This window comes from Eubalaena glacialis, chromosome 3 (assembly GCF_028564815.1).
Source record: "Eubalaena glacialis isolate mEubGla1 chromosome 3, mEubGla1.1.hap2.+ XY, whole genome shotgun sequence".
Taxonomy (NCBI): domain Eukaryota; kingdom Metazoa; phylum Chordata; class Mammalia; order Artiodactyla; family Balaenidae; genus Eubalaena; species Eubalaena glacialis.
This window is the reverse complement of record NC_083718.1, coordinates 88091821-88114367: the sequence shown is the minus strand read 5'-3', so window position 1 is coordinate 88114367 and position 22547 is coordinate 88091821. Positions and strand designations below refer to the sequence as shown.

At 39.2% G+C, this 22547-nt stretch overlaps 1 protein-coding gene across 4 annotated transcripts; it reads right to left on the bottom strand.

Annotated features, from left to right (window-relative positions):
- Positions 1-5563: 5563 nt before the first annotated feature.
- On the bottom strand, positions 5564-22460 carry PRKAB2 (protein kinase AMP-activated non-catalytic subunit beta 2). 4 transcript variants are annotated; one of them, XR_009700361.1, is made up of 8 exons: positions 21900-22238; positions 18195-18361; positions 17307-17400; positions 16950-17070; positions 12849-12982; positions 12101-12169; positions 5716-10010; positions 5564-5622 (listed from the first exon to the last, which is right to left on the bottom strand). XR_009700361.1 is itself a non-coding variant. In XM_061183598.1 (8 exons), exons 2-8 carry the CDS (start codon positions 22053-22055, stop codon positions 9933-9935), a joined length of 819 nt encoding a protein of 272 aa, XP_061039581.1. In that variant the 5' UTR covers positions 22056-22082; positions 22344-22460; the 3' UTR covers positions 5644-9932. The 4 variants fall into 4 exon arrangements, 2 of the variants coding, with proteins under 2 accessions (XP_061039581.1, XP_061039582.1); XR_009700360.1 differs by lacking the exon at positions 5564-5622 and having other exon boundaries at positions 5644-5862; positions 8353-10010; XM_061183598.1 differs by lacking the exon at positions 5564-5622 and adding an exon at positions 22344-22460 and having other exon boundaries at positions 5644-10010; positions 21900-22082.
- Between the last annotated feature and the right edge of the window lie 87 nt (positions 22461-22547).

The following is a 22547-nucleotide window of genomic DNA, read 5'->3' as shown; positions in this document are numbered from 1 at the left end:
CAGTGAGAATTTTCAAGGACAATCCTATTCTCATCATAGTTCACCACAAGAGAATGTCCTCAAGAATGGATGGTATAAGGCAGGGTCTTTCTAAGGAAGGGTCTTTGCTGCATCTTTGGAGAGTGCAGACAATCCCTCAGAGGATTCTTGGGATAAAAATGCAGGGAGCTAAAAGCCATCTAAATTTTAAAAGGAGAAGTAAATTATCTCTGTTCACAGATGACATGATCTCATATGTAAGAAACGCTAAAGATTCCACACCAAAAAAAAGTTAGAAAAAATAAATGAATTCAGCAAAATAGTGGGATACAAAATCAGTTAAAATCAGTTGTGTTTCTATACCCTAACAATGAACTACTTAAAAAAGAAATTAATAAAACAATTCCATTTGCCTCAAAAAGAATTAAATACTTGGAAATTAACCAAGGAGATGAAAGACTTGTACAATGAAATTATAAAACATTGCTGAAAGAAATTAAAGAAGACAAAAATAAATGGAAAGTTGGCCAATGTTCATGGATTGGAAAACTTAATATTGCTAAGATGTCCATACTGCCCCAAGTGATCTGCAGATCCAATGCATTCCCTATCAAAATCCCAACTTTTTTCACAAAAATAGAAAAATCCAACTTAAAATTCCTATGGAATTTCAAGAGATCCTGAATATCCAAAACAATTTTGAAAATGAAGAACAAAGTTGGAAAACTCACATTTCCTGATTTCAAAACCTACTACAAAGTGACAGTAATCAAAAAGTGTTGTATTGGCATAAAGACAGACATATAGACCAATGGAATAGAATAGAGACCAGAAATAAACTCTTACATATATGGTCAAATGATTTTTGACAAGGGTGCCAAGACCATTCAATGGATGAAAGGACAGTCTTTTCAACAAAGAGTTCTGGGAGAAATGCATATCCACCAGCACTAGAATAAAGCTGAACTCTTATTTAACACCATATCCAAAAATTAACTCCAAATTGATCAAAGACCTAAATGTAAGAGCTAAAACCATAAAACTCTTAGAACAAAACACAGGGGGAAAGCTTCATGACATTGGATTTGGCAATGATTTCTTGGCTATAACATCAAAGGCACAGGCAACAGAAGAAAAAAATAGGTAAATAGGACTTTATCAAAATGAAAAATTTTTGTGCATCAAAGGACTTCTATCATCAGAGTAAAAAGGCAACCCACAGAAAAGGAGAAAATATTTGCAAATCATATATCTGATATGGGATTAATATCCAGGAAATATAGAGAACTCTTAAAACTCAACAACAAAAAACAGACAACCCAATTTAAAAATGGGCAAAGGACTTGAATGGACATTTCTTCAAAGAAGATACACAAATGGCCAATAAGCATGTGAAAAGATGTCAACATGACTGATCATTAGGGCAATGCAAATTAAAACCACAATGAGGTTTCACTTCACACTCATTAGGATGGCTATTATAACAATTTTAAAGATCTCTAAACAAGAAAACAAAACAAAACAATTTCTACTCAGAGGTTGAGAATGTTTCCAGGAAAATTATGTACTCTATAATACCCCCTCTATCTCTTCCTGAGCACATATGTGAAGTTACTTTCTTACAGAATAGCCTTCAAATTAAACAAAATTCTTTATGTTCTCAAGGACAGTGTTTTCTCTTACCTAGTCTGGCAATCTTAATCTTTCAGTTCATTGAAATTTAATATAATTACTATTATAGCTGGGTATATGTCTACCACTTTATTACTTGGTTTCTATATCTACCATATGTTTTATGTTCCACTTTCCCCTCCTTCTTTGCTTTCTTTTTGATTAGACAAATATTTTATGTTATTACATTTTCACCTATTAACTTACTTTACCATTCTTTAAGAGTTTAACTTAGAAATATCAACATGCAACATTTTTCATTTAGTATATTTTCATACAAATGATTATTTTCACAATACTGCTAGAATTCCAACTAGGATTATTTTCATTCTTTCATAAAAAGTAGTTTTAATATATTTCTAATATCCTTTGCTGGTGAGTCTCCTCAGTTTTTGTTTGTCTAAAAACATAGTTATTTCACTGTCATTTTTTACTTCTTAACATTTTTTGATTTATTGAGGTATAATTAACATATAATTAACTACACATATTTAAAGTGCACACTTGATCTGTGAGGCATCACCACACTCATAATAATGAACATAACCATCATCCCCCAGAGTTTCCTCCTGCTCTTTCGTAATCTCTCCCTCTTTCCTATCCCTACCATTGATACCTCCATCCCTAGATAATCACTGATTTGATTTCTGAATCATATGGTATATGCTCTTTTCTGTTGGCTTCTTTTGCTCAGTCTAATGTTTTTGAGATTTAACCATGTTATTATGTTGTGATGGTTTATTTTATGTGTCAACTTGACTTGCCCAAATAGGATGCTCAGATAGGTGGCAAAACATTATTTCTGTGTGTCTGTGAGGATGTTTCTGGAAGAGATTAGCATTTGATCTATTAAGCTCTATCTCTGTGCAGCTTTCTCCTCCTTGGTACTCTACCCCGTGCATTCTGCATTGTTGGTCTTTGCAGACTTACCAGGCTGGAAATTCTCAAGGTATTCAGCCTGGGCAATTAAAGGGCTCACTTCATTTGTTTCCTGTATTTCAGGGATTACTGTCCTTCATTGCTTGTTTTTGAATGTCTAAAAACCATTATTTAATATATTTTGTCTGGATCTTTGGTTGTTTTAGATGTGAGGATAAATCTAGTCCCTGTTATTCTATTTTGATCAGAAATAGAAGTCTCCTGGTAATTTTTGATTGGATGTCAAATATTGTGACTGTTTACATTGTTGAGTGCTGGATATTTTTGTACTCCTATAGGTATTCTTGAGTTTTGTCTTGGCATGCAATTATTTGGGAACCATTTGGCCTTTCAAGAATTTTTAGTATAGTTCTTTTGTGTCCCATCCCACATTAGTCCAATACTTGACAAATGTCTTGGGACCATGTGCTTCAATCAAGCCCCTTTTCTCTAGTTAGTCTTTATTACCTCAGAACCAGGAGACTTTGGGAGATTTCACTCTGCTTTTTATAAGCTCTCATGCTAGCTCTTAAGCCTTCCGTGCAGTCCAGACTTCAGTAAGTGTCCTTTAGGGAAAACTAGCTGTGCATCTGATGCCCTTCAAGTTTTCAACTCATCCCTCTATCACCACATACCACTAAGAGCTTTGTTGGTTTCACTTTACCCCCATCAGATACCCTCTGCCTGGGCAAAGCTCAGTCCTCAGCCCATGCCCAGAATCAGCAAATAGCTACAGCAAATAAGATGGCTGGTGATCTCAGTTCACCTTGGACAGTTCTGTTTTCCCTCCTGAACGTTAGATCATTTAGTCCTGGCTGCAGCCACAGTTCTTTGTTACATCTAAAAATAAGATGCCACTCTCAGAATCCATTCTGTGCTCAGACTGGCTCTTGATCAGGTAGATCCCTGGATTGTCAAATTCCTTTACTCTCCTCAGATATCCTAACTCTAGGTCACTCTCCCAGACAACCTACAGGAACCAGCTCTGCTAATTGGGGGAGAAAAAGAAACACCATCTTCAGGTTGCCACAAATGTTTCCATTTGTGGATACAACAAAAGACCCCGAACATTCAAAACATCTCCAGTCTGTCCCCTGACCCTCAGAAATATTTTCTGAGATCCTGTTGAATGTAACACCCATTCCACTACCTAATCCCAAAATATAACTTGTAACTGTGACCCAGACTATTGTAATTGATGACAAAGATCCCTGAAAACAAGAACTAAGTTAGGTCTGTAGTCATAGTTTTGAGGATCAGTTGGCCTGGAGTTAAGACTTTTACCCCTAAGATCCAGGTATACAGGTCTGCAGTAATCTTTGTGGCTCTTTCAGGTGTTTAGACTTCTCACCTGATGTTCTCATCATAAGCTATCACTAGCAGGAGGGCTTTGAAAGTTGTAGTGAAGGGAAATTAGTTCTGGAGTAGTTGAGAATTTGGTGAAAAACTACTTTTGGTTTTAAAATATCATATAGCATATGGCCTTCTGACAAAGAACCTTGCCCTCCTCCCTAGAAAGTCAATGAAGAGAATACTCTCAAGACAGGAGTCTCCTTCAGCATATGACTGAGTGCCTGAAGAATTCTTACTGGTAAAAGAGCACAGAGAAGTTCATCTGTAAGTGCCCTGGAGCCAGGGAACGGGTTACGGAAAGGGAGGTGGTACTCCAGATCTGCATATGTGCTGCTGGATGAATAGTGACCAAATAGGGCAGCGGAGAGACTCACAATGTCTCCCAACCACCTGTGTCATGGGTAATTGTCGATGCAGGGGAGGAGTTTGGAAGGCATACAACAAAAGACCCCAGATCAACTGGGCCAGAAGGAAGCACTTTGGAAAGCATATGTCAGCGCAAGTGTGGGTCTTGACAGAATTCTGGTGCCATTTTATTGTTTCAGTGACCAGGGTACATGATGTTTAGGAGACCATTCTGTTAGTGCCTGAGTCCACATTACACCTACCACCCTCTACCTCTGGTCTGCAGGCAGTCTTTTGACCTGCTGTTGAGCTTTGAGGTTAACTGTTTTGGTCCATTTCTACTATCACATGTCTTCATTACCTGTCCTTCTACTTTACATCTCCACTTCTCTCTTCAACTCCCTCTATTCTTCTCACCCTCTAGTCATTCCCACAGTGTCATTCTCTTCTCTCCCTTGAGGAAATTTAACTCAGTTGAATCTTTACAGCAGCAAATACAGGGTAGCCTTGTTGTGTTATTTGAAGAAAAGTCCAGAGACCAGCTATGTAAAAACCCCATGAAATAAAGGGATGGAAAGTAAAAAGGATATTATAATCATGGCCCTGAACAAAGACATCTGAGGGAAGTGATTGCTGTCAGAATGAAGTATATAACCTGCTTTCAAGTACATATCTGACAGAGAAAGAATGGGTAGGGAAGTTCCAGGATAGTGGATATATGTTAGAATCACCTGGGGAGCTTAAAAAAATATAGATACCTGGATCCCATAGCAGAGATTTTCATTTAATTGGGGTGGAGGTAGTAGACTGGGCATCAATATTTTTATAGAATCTGTATAGGTAGTATTAATGTCAGCCAGGGTTGAAAATCATTAGACTAGGATCTCAGCTAATCCAGCACAGGATGATAGCTAAGTGTGCAGTTTACAGAAAGTGCTAAAAATCAAATCAGAGTTTACATTCCTCTAGTTAATGTTGGCATAGCCTGGAACAAAAAGAAGAGGAAAGGTGGCAGATGGAGGGATGACACCATGTGTCCCATATACCTATTACTTTTCTCTTTATTCAAAAGTATCTGTGTGGCAATTTACATTCTTTAGATCCTGAGGCTAACTGAGTGGATAGGTCTTGATAATATAATCATTGATCAATGAAGACCTCAAATATTATTGCTGTATAATACTTTTATTCAAGTTTTATGGAAAAAAACCCTTCACATTTCTGTATGTGTTATATCACACAATTTTCAGACACGCCAGAGTCCGGTGAAAAATTACACGTGGAGAAAAGCTTTAAAATTCATTCTTGTATGCCACTCCTTTGTGAAATACTGAAAAGCAGCTCTGTATCGCAGCACTAAAGGTTACAAAAAGCACCATTTAAAGGAGGACTCACATATTTAATTCCCTTTATAGTCTTATTCCCCCTTTATAACAGAGCTGTACTCACTCAAAATGCTTCAGTGTAGTAACAACCAACATTCTCCAATTTACCAAAATTCAAACAAGTTTCACATATGGGGCCCAGTGTGGAGATTAGGACTAATCAACATTAGTGAGCTTTGGCTGTTCTAAAACCGCAACCTGGGTAGGTGTTCTGTAGATGGGAATAGAAAAGAAATAAGATGATGAACACATAATGTAATACTTATAGTAGGTACCTCCTCGACCATTTTAACCTGACTATAAAATCCACATAGCATTTAGTTTTTCATATCAATCTTACTGCAAAAGCACTGTGCTACACAAAATTCGACTCCAACTAATGTTGGAACTAAAACAAAATTTAATTTTTAACAAAACTTATTCATTCAAAGCACAACTGAGTAAAGCAAATCAAGACAAAGCCCAAATCTGAATCCTAGAGGGATTCCACTGCGAAGAATTGGATTTCGTAAGTAACAGACTCTTGGAGTTTTTTCCTTTTCTTTCTTTTTTCTTATAATTTTTAAAGATTTGGCCTTTTTACTCCAAAAGTTTGAGTTCATTGCAGAAATCACAGCCCTTCAACCTCCAGTTGTGACTGGTGCTTAAGGAGAGACAAACGCCTAGATCCAGAGTTTTAAAAGACCCTAACTCCTATCCCTCCCAGGTCCTCCATCCCATGGGTAACTAAAGTCAGCAGTTCCTAGAAGACAGCAACAACTCAGCTTTAAGGATGAGTCACAATAATGCAGGGACCAACTGTGTATCTGCTCTTAAGCCTAGGCCCCAAATCACTAGAACGTGAGGATTTAGAAATCTCTGAGAATAGAATGTATTTCAAACATACACAAACATAGACTATTGCATATCATTTTTAGTTGAGGTCAAAAATTTAAAAGCTCTACTTCCCCAATTAAAAGCAGGGGATTCTATCATTAATATGTCTCCTTCATTTATACCCAGATTAATATAAGCCCAGTCTAGAGGTAACACTTCTTTCTGAATTTAACTTCATTTTAGCAGCATATGTGGAGTACCAACACTTTTCAAAGATTTTATCTCAGATCCATTAGGTCTACGAGACTAGAAATAACTGGGGTGAAGTGAGTGGGCCTGCGTTTGTAGGATCCTGTCAGAAACCTCTCTTGGATTCTTCTTTTACAGAGCTTCTTTACCATATATAAGCATTGTTTTAAAAAAAAGCCAACACTGTTGAGGCCAGGTATGACCTTCAGGGGTTTTGCCTACAGTGATTAAATCCCATTCAACTTTAAGCTTAAAACAAGCTAATAACCATGACACAGAAGTTCTCCTTACCAGCAAGATGACTAATATTTGTTTTAGGTAATGTTTGACTTTAGACCCTTTGGTAAAGTCTGCCTGACACATGAAATTAAAGCACAACATAGAAGAAAGTGTAGAAAATAGAAACAAGAAAAAGATTTTTTATACCGTAAATTCTGTACAATGAAATCCAAAGACACCAGTGTATGTTTGATTTAATTTAAAAAAGGATATTGTTAGTTCTGAGTTACTTAAGCCTTAACTTTCCTAGTACCACTCCTCAGCTCAGTTACTCTTTCTTTTTCCCATAACTCCTAAACCATGATACAGTTCAAGAGTCAGCCCTCCCTAAGAATTACATTCTTACTCTTTGACTGTGAAACTCTTATAGGCAAAACAAATAAGAAAACCCTAAAAAATTTTTTTTCCTTTATTCATTTTCAAAATCTGTCAAATTCTTCTGCAGAAAATAAACTATCCCTTTAACTAATATAAAAGAATGAGTAAGCTGTACTCTTGGGTACCTTCCTCCCTCCCTCTCAACCTTCTAGAACAGTTTCTAGGGGACAGACTGAGAGTATGATAGGAATTCTCAAGGCCATGGTATGTTAATCAGCAGTACAGAGAAGGGACAGGGCTGAATGAGTCATCATGCAATTCCTCTTACTGGTCCCTTTCCATACCAGCTGGTAGGCTCCACTTTCACATCTGGCTGAAAGATTACCTCAGAATTTGGAAAACTGACACTTTCTACACATTTCCAGATTAGAAAGATCTGAAGGTCACCAGCACCAAAACCTACTGTCACTGGAGACAGACCCATTTCACAGAAGCCTCTGGCCTGAGAGAAATTGAAGGAATCTCTTTTCCTGCCACACTCTAATGATCTATCTGTGCAGAACAGAGATTTTAATACAGGAACACATAGACAATTACATGTCAATACTGCTGACAAGACATATGAGTACAACAAAATCCTCTATGTAACAACCAAGATTTTAAATCCTCCTAAGTGGCCCACTTGTTTAATGGGTAACGGAAAAAACAAAATTCTAGTATAACTGAAGACAATGTAGATCCTGAGAGTTGGTAGTAACAGAATTTGGCCTGGATTTTTTAAATGGCACACCATTCTAAAAGTGATTGGAACCATAAAATGTTCTCCACAAAAGCCTTTTGAGGCAGATGGTGGCCTTGAGTGGCTAAAGCAATATTTACTCTCAGCAATTAACCACCAAAGCACTGAGCAATTTGCATTCCCAGCGAGACAACAATCCCATACCCTACTGCCTCACACACAGGATCTAAGAGTTCTACATACCCGAAGACAACTGTATCATCAGCTTTACATGGGAAAGACAGGAGGTAGCTAATTTACCTGTGGGTGCCCTTTCAGTGGGGCTGGGCTCATCTTAGCAGCCAAGGAGCCTCTCCAGCAACAAGTTTAGCCTCCTTCAGTATTGAATGTTTGGCTTGTATTTATCTGTAATGGAAGAGCCACAGAAACTTGGGGAAAAATATCTTATCTCTGAATCTCAAGAGTGGATTGAATAGATACTTTTTACTCCGCAAATGGAAATCACTGACCCCACTTCATCAACAAACACTTTCTGGAAGATACAGAAGAACAAGATAACTCTGTTAGCATTTAGTGCATGAAAGTGATACTTTTCATGGCTGGGAACACGAAGGGTAATTTCTTGCCTCTTGGCCTAATGAATCTTTAAGTTGAGGGACCCTTTTAGGTACATGAAATGAGCCTGAATGGGTCTGTATCTAGAGCAATGTTTCCTGTACTGATGTACACAGAGTCAGCCTCATTAATGTAAGACTGTAGGGGGCTAGACTAGAGAAGAAAATATTGGGAGCAATTTATCATAAGCCTGAAGTTCTCCAAATGCAGTCTCTTAAGACCAATGAAAAGGCATTTTTTGATCAAAGAAAAATGTAGGCACATAAAAATCTTCCAAGGACGAAAGACAGGAAAGTTTTCCCTGGTTTCACTCCTACCTTCAAAGCTATCTGCTCTGTGAAAGAAAACATGGAAGCAGGGCCAAACCAGGTGGGAAAAAGTATGGGAATGTGCCAATACAGCCTAAACTGTGGCACCAAACCAAAACAAAAAAGTAGACCTGCATTCTGCCTTTCATATAATGCTGAGCCATATTTTCTTCAGTAGAAGTTAAAATAAGTGGTAACAAAGTGTCATGGGCCTGTGCTAAGCTTAAAAAGGAGACTTTCTGGCAGCCCTAGTCTGTAAGGTGGGTCAGGTCTCACACAGCCTTTGAAAGGGGTCACTTACCCACTGAGTTTTGTGTTAGGCAAGGGTCAGATATAGGATCTGAAGGAGGTTAACAAAGCAAGAATGTGAAATGAGAGGAAAAAGGGTTCTTGTGGGGCACCTGGTATCATATAAAAAACATAGATTGTGCACATACTCTGGGAATACAGAGAACCCATGCAAGAAAAGCTGCTCCTGCAAGGAGGCAGCTGTAAGTAGGGCAGCAGTCTGGCACAAGTCCATCCCTTGGAGAGCCAAGGTAGCAGTGATAGAATCTCCACCCAACAAGGATCCTGAGTTTGCTCTTCATTCACTTTAGGAAAAAAGCTTCCTGTTATGGTTCTTCCTGCAGCTCTCCCCAACAGGTCTTGGTGAGTTCCCACAGGCAGAGAGAATACATCTAGCTAGGAGGCTTCCATTAACTTTCCTCTCATGTGCATGTTTGTGTGTGTGTGTGTGTATATATATATATGATTTTTTCTTAAAATAAATTCCATGAACTCCTAAAGCTCTCATTTGCAATCAAATGCAAAAGCAGAGCATCCTACTCAGAGGCACTGAAACACACATATTAGCCTCAAAGCAAATCAGCCTTCCAGTCCCAGGTAAGACTGGTCTAGTCCAGAAAGGCAAGGGAGATGCTTCTCCTGAATCCTGGGAGGCAGGAAGGAATCCCTTCAGATGGGCTTGTACAGCAGAGTAGTGACATACTTCTTCTTGTAGCGATGGGTTGCGCTAAGAACCATCACACTGTCCTGCAAGGGAAATAAACATATGTAGTTAATTCACTAGTTCAGGATGTAGGCAGCTGTTCCCAGCCATTAATCCTTCACAACTGCTCACTTTTAACACAGTTAGTTTGATATTATAAAAAAAGGTTGGTTTTGGATTCAAATCAATTTAAGTTTTGATCCTGACTCCAACTGTTACTCTATTTGTGACCTTGAGTAATCTACTTAATGTCTCTAAGTCTTTTTTCTCATCATTACAAAGGATAACACCTACCATTAATATGGCTCTGATGATTACATGAAAATATCTGACACAGAAAGTAGGTGCTGAAAAAATATTAGTCTCCTACCTCACTTCCTTCCCCACCTCACCTTCAAATATTGGGCTTAAAACTATCATGGAAAAAAAGAAATATCCTGATATCCATTTCTAGAAGGAAGTCTTAAAAGCAATGAGAAAAAAGGGTAGTGATCCTTTTGAAAAACCATTTCCAAGCCCCATTTAATACCAGGGATGAACTTAAAAAAAAGTCATCTCTGATCAAGAGGGGACTCAGGAATCACCTTCTATCCTTGAACAAAGTGGACCCTAAAATCCTCCTTGGAAAGCCAGTCAATCCAATGGATCAATTCCAAACAGCTTAAACAATCTGAGAGAACCAGGGATAGGTCAAGGCCAAGCTGAACCACAACAATCAAGACCTTGACCTGGGTCAGAACCAGTGTGAAGAGTAAGAGGTACCATTTCCCAAGCAGTGTTACAGACCCTGGGTGTACCATAGAAAGAGATGGCAGACCTGTGGACATCACCTGATAGCCAAAGAGCAGATACAGGAGGCAAAATTCAGTTAGATCACAAAGAATCCAAGCAAATCCAATTAAGAAACCAGTGCCTCTTCCTATTTTCCTCTATATTGTATCATCTACAATGAATACTTCTCAGATTGACATTCTGTGACCACAGTATGCAGATCACAGCCTAAAAATGACAGAAGCAAGGCAGGTAAAAAATTCAACTCCAGAAAGAGTTTGGTGGAAATGAGAAGTGGGTGAGAGAAAGACCTACTTGGAAGAACCAGCCCAATGGTCTCTAGGAAAGGACATGGAATGAGGATGGGAGGACTGGACCTCAGTCCTCTCTCTGGTGCTTACTGGCAATATGACCTTCTATGAGCCTTAGTTTCTTTATCTATAAAACAGGGTTAAAAAATAATACTTATCTCACAAGGTTATTATAAAAATTAAATTCAATAATATATATTTAATAAGTACCACGTAATCTGTTAAAGACAGCTGTATCAGTGATTTCCCTAATCTGGCTGCACATCTAAGAAATATAAGCAGCTTAAAAAAATTACTGAGGCCCATCCTAGATGCACTTATTCAGAATCCCTGGGGATGGAGCCTTTGAATCTATATTTTCACAAACTTCCCCCAAGTGATTCTGATGATGTTCAGCTTAGTTTGGTAACTACAGAACTATATAAAATATTATTCCAATAGCCAGACCACAAAGACATGACAAGACTGAACAGATATTTTCAATCCAGAATCTAAAGCAGCAGAGAAACCAAGAAGCATTCTAAGAGTTGGAACGGGGATGGGGGGGACAGGGCAAGTCTGGTCACATTTCTCCTTTACGTAGTGTATAGGAAAGATGCAAGCACTTGGGTATATAGGACTCAGGCACCTGAAAGCAGCTCATGTCCACCTTTAAAAAAGTGGAAGCCTTAATATCACATTCAAGCATTCTTTGAACTGGAAGGTAGACTTGCTTTTTCTGTAAATGAAATCCTAGTACTATGAACTCAAACTTAATTAAGTAGGTGGTGCAAAGGTTATAGCTACCCAAAAAGAAACCAGGAAGCAAAAAAGTCCATTCAATCACAGCGCAATTCAGCTAGCAATTCAGAACTCAGATATCGAGACTAAAATTTAAAACAAACAAACTCACCCACTAGCTAAAAAAAGAAACTTCTTCTCCTATAATTTGACTATTACTGCCAGCTTCAGCTTCAGTAAAGTAGCAGAGCAAGTAGCCACTAGGGAACACGTGTTCAACTCTTCCCCTCCCATTTTGGGGAACTATGTGAAGAACCAGGCCCACCACTTACCTTAATGGACAATGCATAGAGATGGTTCAGCATAACATGATTGGGCTCGGGGAGCAAGGCTGGATCACACTAAGAGGGGTAAAAAAAAAAACAAACCAAAAAAAAAAACCCACTAAATGGGGTTAAACGCACAATCCTAAACCAAACAGTTTATTCCTACTCAGAGATCTTTGGGACTGTTGAGAAACTCAAAACTAGAATGTATTATTTCTTTTAAATAATGCACTCATCCTAGTATATATAAATAATACATTCTCATTACAGAAAATCAGGAAAATTCTGAGTCCAGGGCAGAAACCCTTAGCCTCACTATCTATTCATCCTCTTTAATAGACCTTGCCCACAACACATATAGAAGATTTGTGTAAGAGGCAAAAATAATCTTAGTGGGAATCAAGTGAATTGACTAGAAATGTAAATTATATGCAAAATATACTTCTTTTGGATATCCCCAAATGATAAATACTCCTTATCTTATGTTGGAATAGAAGTCTTAGAAACTGGTTCTAGCAATCCATAGCTCTGAGCCTGATATATTAGGACCAGAAGACAACTATGAATTTTGATAACAGTATTTGGAAAAGTCGCAACTCAGCCCTGGAAAAAGGAACTTGTAAAGCTACTGATACGTATATGATTTATACTCAACACACCTTTGTAATAATCCCAACCTCTAGGATTACTACACTGTAGCTCAAATGGTCCTAATAACCCCCAGATGCCCCAGCAATACTCTTAGAATACTCACAGATATATTAGTGTCCTTGTTAAGAATAACTTGGAGAAGGTGAGGAGGCAGGATGGGTGGGGATTTGAATCTCTCCTCTGATCGAAACACATACATTTCTTGACCATAAGGCCCTGGGGGTGAGCTGGAAAGTTCTGGAAGATATTTATTCAAATATAAGGGAAAGTTGGAGAGCTATTAAAGATGCATGAAAAAACTGTCAGTACATGGCAGCTAATATTAAATATGGTAGAAGTCAAGAATCATAAACTTGTGACTTGTTGGGTCTACAACTGTAAGGCAAACAAAGAAAAAGCCTGCGTCACCCTGAACATAAATCATGAAGTTCCTCAACATGGTAACATGACGTGAAGGATAGGGGAGGAGATGAGGGGTAAAAGATGTAGGTTCAGGGAAGAGCTACTCCATTTATCAATTGTATGACTTGGGACAAATCCCTCTACTATAGTCAGTTTCCTCATTCATAAAATGAAAAGAACAATCTCTGCCCTATTTCATAGTGCTTTTATAGGAATCAAATGAGACAACAGATGTGACAATGCCTTATAAACTATCAAACAATATGAAAATATTAGATTTGTTCTTTTTTCCAGTCAAGCAACAACAAGGTTATAAACTCTAAGACTACTGATACTACGATGACTGCAACAAAAAGGAAAAATTAATAATAATGTAGTAGTCATTAGGGGAATGCAAATCAAAACCACAATGAGATACCACTTCACACTCATTAAGATGGCTAGAATAAAAAAAGACAGACAATAATAATTATTGGCGATGATGTGAAGAAATTGGAACCTTTGTATTATTCCCATTGCTGGTTGGAATGTAAAATGGTGCACCACTTTGGAGAACAGTTTGGCAGTTCCTCCAAAAGTTAAGCACAAAGTTACCATATGACCCAGCAATTATACTCCTGGGTACATGCCCAAGAGAAATGAAAACATATGTCCACACAAAAACTTGAACACAAATGTTCATAACACCATTATTTGTAACAGACAAAAAGTGGAAACAATCCAAAGGTCCGTCAGCTAATGAATGGATAAATAAAATGGTATATCCATACAATGTAATTTTATTCAGCCATAAAAAGGAATGAAGTAATTATATATATTACAACATGGATGAACCCTGAAAACATTATGCTAAGTGAAAGAAGCCAGACACAAAAGACCACATAGTGTATGATCCCATTTATATGAAATGTCCAAAATAGGCAAATCCATAGAGACACAAAGTAGATTTGTGGTTGCCAGAGGTGGAGGGAAGGAGGCAATGGGAAGTGACTGCTAATGGGGATGGGGTTCCTTTTGGGGATGATTAAAATACTCTGGAATGTGGACTTCCCTGGTGGTCCAGTGGTTAAGAATCCACCTGCCAATGCAGGGGACACGGGTTTGATCCCTGGTCTGGGAAGATGCCACATGCTGCGGAGCAACTAAGCCCATGCGCCACAACTACTGAGCCTGCGCTCTAGAGCCCACAAGCCACGACTACTGAGCCGCGTGCCTAGAGCCCGTGCTCTGCAACAAGAGAAGCCACTGCAATGAGAAGCCCAAACACTGCAACGAAGAGTAGCCCCCGCTCGCCGCAACTAAAGAAAGCCCGCGTGCAGCAGTGAAGACCCAGTGCAGCCAAAAAAAACACACAAAAAACAAAACTCTGCAATTATATAGCAATGATGGTTGCACAACTCTGTGAATATACTAAAACTTACTGAATGGCACACCTTAACAGAGTGAATTTTATGGCATGTGAAATTATATCTTAAAAAAATGGAAAAAATGTATGCAGACAAGAAAAGAAATACACAAAAATGAAGAGAACTATAATTTTTTGCTTAAAAAATTTTAATGGTTTTTACAGTTTCTAGTAAAAAGGATTTTAATAACCAGTTCAGCATAAGAACTCAGATTTCAATTAAATATATGTGGGACAAAAGAAAAGAGTAGTAAAAATACTGTTATATTAAACAATATCTTAAAAATGTATAGAACTTGAAACTTTTCAAAGTACTCTCAGTTATTTTGTCATGGATCCACAAAAACACTCTTTGCAAGTACATAGAACAGTTTTTTTTTTTTCCCTTTCCATCAGAAAAAAAAAGGGTTGTCATTTACCCAAAGTCACATACATGGCAAAGATGGTCACTGAGTGCAGATTAAAACCCATTATCTGAAGATTCCTAATAAAATGTATTCTAAACCCTACCTCAGTGGATCAGGAAATTGGGTGAAAGTGGGAAGAGAGAAATATCAAAAGTATGCTAGTCCTCTTTCTCTATAATTATGATTATATGCCTATTATTCATTGGTTGCTTTGCTAGAATCATATAATGCAAAAATTTAGAGTAACTAGTGGCCTCATCATTTAATTCAGTATTTTTTAAAAAAAATTGAACCATCTTTTCCCCTTTTATTTATTTATTTATTTATTATTTATGGCTGTGTTGGGTCTTCGTTTCCACGTGAGGGCCCTCCCTAGTTGCGGTGCGCGGGCCTCTCACTATCGCAGCCTCTCTTGTTGCGGAGCACAGGCTCCAGACGCGCAGGCTCAGTAATTGTGGCTCACGGGCCCAGCTGCTCCGCGGCACGTGGGATCCTCCCAGACCAGGGCTCAAACCCGTGTCCCCTGCATTAGCAGGCAGACCCTCAACCACTGCACCACCAGGGAAGCCCCTAATTCAGTATTTTTAAACTCTTTTAAATCTCTGCGCCACCAGTTAAGAACAATGTCCAGCCTTACTTTCTGAGCTTATATAATGAAAACAATATCTTTGTAATTTTCCTAAACAATTATTATACTATTGATTATTCTTTTAGAAACTGCATACGCCACTCTTGTGTCCTGAGATTTTAATATGTCTCACTTCAGGTATTGTGTCTCCTCAGCTGTGAATCGCTGAGAGTCTAAGCCTCTGATTTTACTGATAAGGAACCAAGAACCAAAAAGGTTGAAGGAGTTGTCCGTGATGGCAAAGCTAGTTAGTAGCATAGGCAGGCTGGGAACTCACAAGGGAGAAGTGTGCTTACTGGAAACAGTTCTTTAGACAGTCATAGCCTTTATTGTAAAACAACAAAATTGGTAACTGTGAGTATGCATAGCATACTCACATGCATAGCAAATCACTTTTCTGGTATTATAGCTAATGTAAGTAGAGATGAAGGCCTTGGAAAAAGCACTGGGAGAAACAAAAGGATACAGGTCTTTTCCTCTACGAAGGGATTTTTTTTTTAACCCAAAACTTACAAAACTTCAGTTAACATATAGACAAAAGAAATGTGAGGTTTTGGAACTTCCCTGGTGGTCCAATGGGTAAGGCTCCCACTGCAGGGGGCCCGGGTTTGATCCCTGGTTGGGAACTAGATCCTGCATGCATGCCGCAACTAAGAAGCCCACCTGCTGTAACTAAAAGATCCCACATGCCACAACAAAGAGCCTGTGTGCCGCAACTAGGACACGGCGCAGCCAAAATAAATAAATAAATAAATTAATTTTTAAAAGAATTAAAAAAAAAAAAAAAGAAATGTGAGGTTTTTATAACCCTTTTCCCCCAAAAAACTGCCATATATGTAGGGCCCTATAAAATTATAGAACTGCCAACTGAGCTATCAAACTGGCAGGATTAAGCTGAGGCAGCTAAACAAGGCATATGAGACACAGCTAGCCCCTGCTAGTTGATACTCTCAAAGGTCAATGAAAAACTTGAAATATTACTAGAAATAGCTTTTTAAACTATAGACCATAGCCCATTAGTGGTTTATAAAAAGAAGGATAAAATAGAAAATAGAGTGCTTTACATGTAATAAAGGCAAACATTATACTGTAAGACTTGTGTTACTGTTGTGTGTGTGTGTGTGTGTGTGAGTGTGTATTGGGTTACAGTGTAAACCTACTGGTCAAAAAGTTTGAAATCAAATACACTAGACAGATTTTTTTCTTGAAGACGGGGACCTAATGTTTATAGGAGAAACATATACATACAATTCATAGGATTCCTAAGGAGAAAATGAAAAAACACAAACAAAAACGACTCTTGGGAAGAAACACACATTATAAGAAAAACAGATCAAGAAAGAGCAAATACTACAAAATTACCTCGACAAGATGTCTCTGAGCTTTCCATTGAATCTAGCTTTAAAGCATCAAACACCTCAAAATCAGATTTCTTGACATGGATCAAATTGTTAATTGTGCCAAGCTGACTGGTAACCACAGGCTGAAACAATGAATGGAAAAAAAATTCATGAATCCCCATTTCAAATACATCTGTTCTATTCAACTCTCCTCTTTTTAAAAGGGATCATACTTGGCACCACCATCTTTTATCAAGAAAGAAATCCAACAGTATAGGAGCCTATCAATCCTGACTGCAATGATGTTTGACACCAAGGGGAATGATAGTTTAAAGAAGACTGTTAAGTCAGTGGTTACCCTCGGAGATCAAGGCCTTACCTCTGATGGATCATGAACCCACTGTCCATCCACAAAGAACTTGTACTGGTGCTCTCCCTCAGGGAGGTCCAGGATGGCAACAAAGTCATTATGGCTACAGAAGAAAACAGAAAGTTAAATAGGCCAAATTTCTATTAGAAGACAGAATATAAATGTAAAAACCACGAGGCAATCACAATATCATACCAATGATCTCCCGCATTCTTAAGTGATTGCAACCCCTGGAGTAAAAAATAATTTATAAACCCATTTGCCTTCTTTATATCACCTTGAGCATGTATTTGTTAGCCCCTCCCAATAACTTTAGCTCTTAACTAATATCTGGAAAAGAACAATAAAGATGTTAATCCTCCCGAATGTTCCACCTTAGTACAACTATTTTGCTTCAGCAAAACGGATCCCTCATGAATGTAAATAAGATAGCAAGTAGGTTCAGGATAAGAAGTGCCTCAAGGTACCCTTCCATATTTTGGTGAGCAGATTCTAGAAAATTACCTTTATACAAAGGGCCATAACCAGTTACATAATTCACTGTTGCTCTGCAAGCAACAAACAACATTACTACCTAGAACTTTACAGTGTGTTTTGTTTTAGTGCAGAAGTCAGAGCAACTGGACTCAGGCAGTTATGGAAGACTTCCCACAAGCATAGAAAGGACTTGTATTAACACAGTCCTAAAGAAAATGACATTCTAAGTGGTAAAACATCTCTGACTCACTATGAGGTTAGAAAAAAATGTCACAGATATAGTTACTGGTCACAGAAAATGTTCTAGAGAGAGTCCCTAGCAGGTAGAGAGGAGTAGTCCAGCCAGGTCTCTCTCTTGAGAAAGGAAATCAAGTCTCTACTCCTGGACCCTGTAGACTCAACCAAGACACTTGTCTTCACCTCTTAATCAGTGGAATCTTGGTGCTCCAATTGTTGAAGGACCCAGAGATGAAGACCTCCTTGCCTCCTTCAGACCAGCGGATAACAGTGGGCCGGGCCTGCTGTGTGGGCTTTACGGAGTCCTCCAAATCCTGCTGCCATGATACAAACTCTTTGTCCCCAGGGAGCTGTAAGAAGGATTAGGTCATCCCTAAATTGTGACCCAGGAATTCTGAAAAGGTCACTCTCCTCCCTAGGGCAGAGAGGGGTGCTACGTTTCTGCTAAGGACTAATAAGCCTTGAAATTAGCAACTAAATCAGATTTTGAACAACTATAGAAAAAGAACTCATCTAGGACCAAAATGGTCAAATGGCTTATGCTCAAAGGCTACCCAAATCACAGCCTAACTTCTGAGTCTGCATATATCACTCATTCTTTCAGAGCCTTAGGATTTCCCTTAAGAAACAAACAAACAAAAAACCTTACTTCCTCTTACCAGATTAACTCATAGGCAGACAATTATGATATGCTTCTGAGTGTCTCTTAAGAGAAAAAATATGAAAATAAAGTATGGTTCTACAAAAAATAATTAAGTTAACCATGTATTTTTCACATGCAAATATGAGCAGCTCTCAATTTATCAGTTGTAATAGAAATTAGAGATGCTAAAATTCATAAGTAATTCATAACCTCCACTTTAGTTAATAGGTTACAAAAGGACATTAAAAATGTAAAAATCAGATCGTTGGTTTCATAAATTTTGAGAAATGGTTATGAAATCTTACTTGTTCACCTATGCCAGGTTTATACTAGTTATTTCAGGAGTAGGGATGAAAATTCTGGAGCTCGAGAAGCATCAGATCAAAAACACAGTTTCCTTTAAAAAAGTGGTTCCAATATCAAATGAAGTATGTAGGGTTCCGGAAAAAAAACTGACTCCTTACTTAGTTTCTTTTCATTACCATCCTTCAGAACAGGAATTGGCAAACTATGGCCAGTGAGCCAGATGCTTTTACAAATAAGGTTTTATCAGAAAATAGCCACACTCATTCACTTACTCATTTTCTACACCTGCTTTCATGCTACAATGGCAGAAGTGAGTAGTTGTGACAGAGACCGTATGGTCCGCAAAGTCTAAAATATTACCTATCTGGCCCTTTATAGAAAAAGTTTGCTCACCCCCACTTCAGATTGGCTTAAATGACTTTGGTAAATAAGACTATATGGTACCAAGCCAAAATATTACCAAATAAAATAATGTGGGTTAAAAAAAAAAGGACTAGTTTATTCATTTGGGCTTTACTTTCAATATGGCTGAGGCAGACTACCTTCCATACTGTCTCTCAATATTCCTCAAAACTACACTATGAGATACCAGTAGCAGCATAATCCAAAGCAAGCAGAGAAAGAGAATTGAAGGAACTTTCACATTATATAAGGAAGTGGCTTAAGAGAAAAGTTTGATCTCCATTTTCTCAAAGCAATGAACTCTTATTTGTCAGGCTGCATTAGAATTACAGAAATGTTTACATATGCCTAACAATTACATATGCCTCAGATTCTGATTCAGATATAAGGCCTGGGAATCTATTTTTAAAAAGCTTCCCAGACAATAATATTGAAATTATATTAAAAATAAAGAAAGAAACCTCATCTTTAGAGATACATCCTAAAATATTTACAGATAAAGTAATATTTGATATGATGGTCTGGGATTTGCTTCAAAATAATTGGTGGGGGAAGAGTGGATTGGGGTATAGGTGACATAAATTCATTCATGACTTGATCATTGTTTAAACTGGATGACAGTTATATAGGAGTTCATTACACTGTTCTCCTGACTTTGAAACATGGAAAATGTTTCAAATTTTCTATGCATTGTTCAAACAAATCTCAGGTGAATCTAATGTGCAAATAGGACTGAAAACTATTGAACTAGTCCACCGAAGAAGGCTGGCATTTGAAGCAATGTAGGTCTGCCTGCCACTGTTTCTATTATTTACTTGTATGATTTAATAGTTTCAGTTTAGAATTTGAAAGCTTCAAACTATTAATATGCCTAGCTTTGGAAGAAAGCCCTTCCACGTATGACATGACATTTCTGTGGTAGGCATGAGTGCAGCTGACTAGCAAAAAGATTGTTTACTCCAAGTTAAATAGTCAGCAAAATCATCAGGAAAAGAGGCAAAACAATTAGAATTATAATTGAAAAACGTTTAAGTGAAACATTGAGGGAAGAAATAGAGTAGACTGAGAACTATAAAATCTTAGATCTGGAAGTGACCTTGGGAATTATTTGAACCAATTTCCTTATTTCACAAATGTCAAGATTGAGGTAAGGGAAAGAATGATCCAAAATAGGTTCCATTTCAGATAGAGCAACCTGGCTTTTATTCAGGACGCCGATTACTGCAGTCACAGTTTGACAAATACACTGTACTTAAATCCTGAGTCATCAATGTAGGAAATTGGTAAAAATACAATCACCTTGAGAAAGCTCTGAAGAAGTAAATTCAGATGGCTGAGGAGAGGGCCCAAATGTTGAGGAAGAAGTCCTGAAGTGGGAGAAGGAAGAAAGGAACGAAGAAGAAACCCCAAGAAATCACCCTCACTTCTCTTTGTGATTATGTTCTCAGTTGTGATCCAAGAAAATAAACAGTAGAATCCACATTTCATGTGTTATCAACCTGGCAAATTATTCTCTATTTACAAGAGTAAATAAAATAAAACGCCAGATGGGTGGGACAGGATGAGTGATAACATCAAACCTACCCCAATCTCCCCAACACCTCCATTTTTCTACTTCATTCTAGTCAGACTACCAGGAGGAATTAATGTATTTAATGCCTACAGCTCTGAAAGTGATTAGAAACATTCGAATGGTAATTACATTGCTGTCAGCTCCATCTATCCTTTCTGTAGGGTGAATACAAGTTGCCACTTTCCTGAAAGTCCTTGATTGAGAGCAAGGTCTTCAGGGCAACTGTGGGTTGTCCATTTTCAGCCGCGGTAACATTATGAAGTACTACCGGAAATTAGAGAAATCCTGGAATTATTTGCTCTCCCACTTGAGAAGCAGCTGGACGTGAAAGAAGCAGCTCAGCCAAGACAACTGTAAAGTATGAGATGAAAACTAAGCAGTCAACCAAATAATGTCCTTTATTGATCCCCAAGACTAGAAGAAAGTATTCATATAAGCAAGTGGTTGCTGCTCGCAGCCATGCCAAAGGGGAAGAGGATCTGAAGTGATGAGCTCTCAGAAGGGCAAAAATGATACTGATACACAACAGTTATCAGGAAAAAGAAATTCATTTACCTACCTCAATGCAAATGTGAGGAAATGCCGCCTATGGTCAGCAACTCGGGTAACCTACCCTCTGAAGTTTTTCACCAGGGCTCACAACCTACAAATTCATCAGTACTCTAGAAGAGGGCACCCGTGCCTGTTAGGAGAACCAAGGGCGACCGGGCGGAGGTTTGTTGGCCTCATCCTAAAAATGTGGCCAAAAGAGTAGTCGACTAACAAGAACTCCGCCTCTATCCTATTTTGAGACAGCACCGCGAAAGGAATTACCACTCAATATCTCCGTCCCCGAAAAAAGCCTTTAATTCTAAAAACCGTAACCCAGGTCAGTGTGATAAGAAAAAATCAAAATAGGGAGGGGGAGCCCTGACACCCAGACTACTGCAGCATCGCCACCAACTGGGGGCGTGGGGACACTCACCTTGGAATCCGGCAGGCTGAAGACGCTGGGGTCATCGGTGCTCCCCACCATGATCTTATGTTCCTTGCCCGGGGCATGGCCGCTGGCGCCCTCGGCGCGCGCAGCCTTGGCGCCGTGGCGCTCCCCGGCCACCCGGTCGCTGGTGGTGTTTCCCATGGCGGTGCAGCTCGCGTCGGGGGCCACCTGCCGTGGGGAACAACACGGGGCTAGGGACACCCCGGCGGTCACGTCTGGGGAGCCCCTGGCCCCGCCCCTGCGTCTGGGGACCCGGGCAAGGGAATCCCCGCCCCAGGAAAGCCGCGCGCGGGGGGAGCCCTCCCTCCCTGGCCTCCAGGAACGCCCGGAACCTCCAATCCCAGTTGTCTGCTGCTCAAGAAACCCGCTTTCGGAAACTCCCCCGCACGCCCCGCGCTCACTGCCCAGGGGCGCTCCCACCCCAATCACCTCCCGCGATGCTCTGCCTCCTCCCGGGACCAATGGTGCGATGGCTGTTCTGCAGATAAGGCCACCAATAAAGTTATTGAAATTGAAGCCACGCCCCGGGCTAGCGACCCGGGTTTCCTCCTAAAATGGCTACAAGGCCAGAGGCGCGGGGTCGCCCCGCGCGCGTTCCCTGCGGCCGCGCCGCGGCAGCGCCCGGGGCCCGCC

Excerpts from the sequence above, each read along its gene's own strand:
- PRKAB2 (XM_061183598.1), bottom strand. The coding sequence starts at position 22,055 with ATGGGAAACACCACCAGCGACCGGGTGGCCGGGGAGCGCCACGGCGCC. Across the intron at positions 17,401-18,194 it reads AAGATTCCACTGATTAAGAG|CCATAATGACTTTGTTGCCA; the intron begins GTGAAGACAAGT and ends TTTCTTCTGTAG. Across the intron at positions 12,983-16,949 it reads CTCAGAGACATCTTGTCGAG|AACTTTCCAGCTCACCCCCA; the intron begins GTAATTTTGTAG and ends AATATCTTCCAG.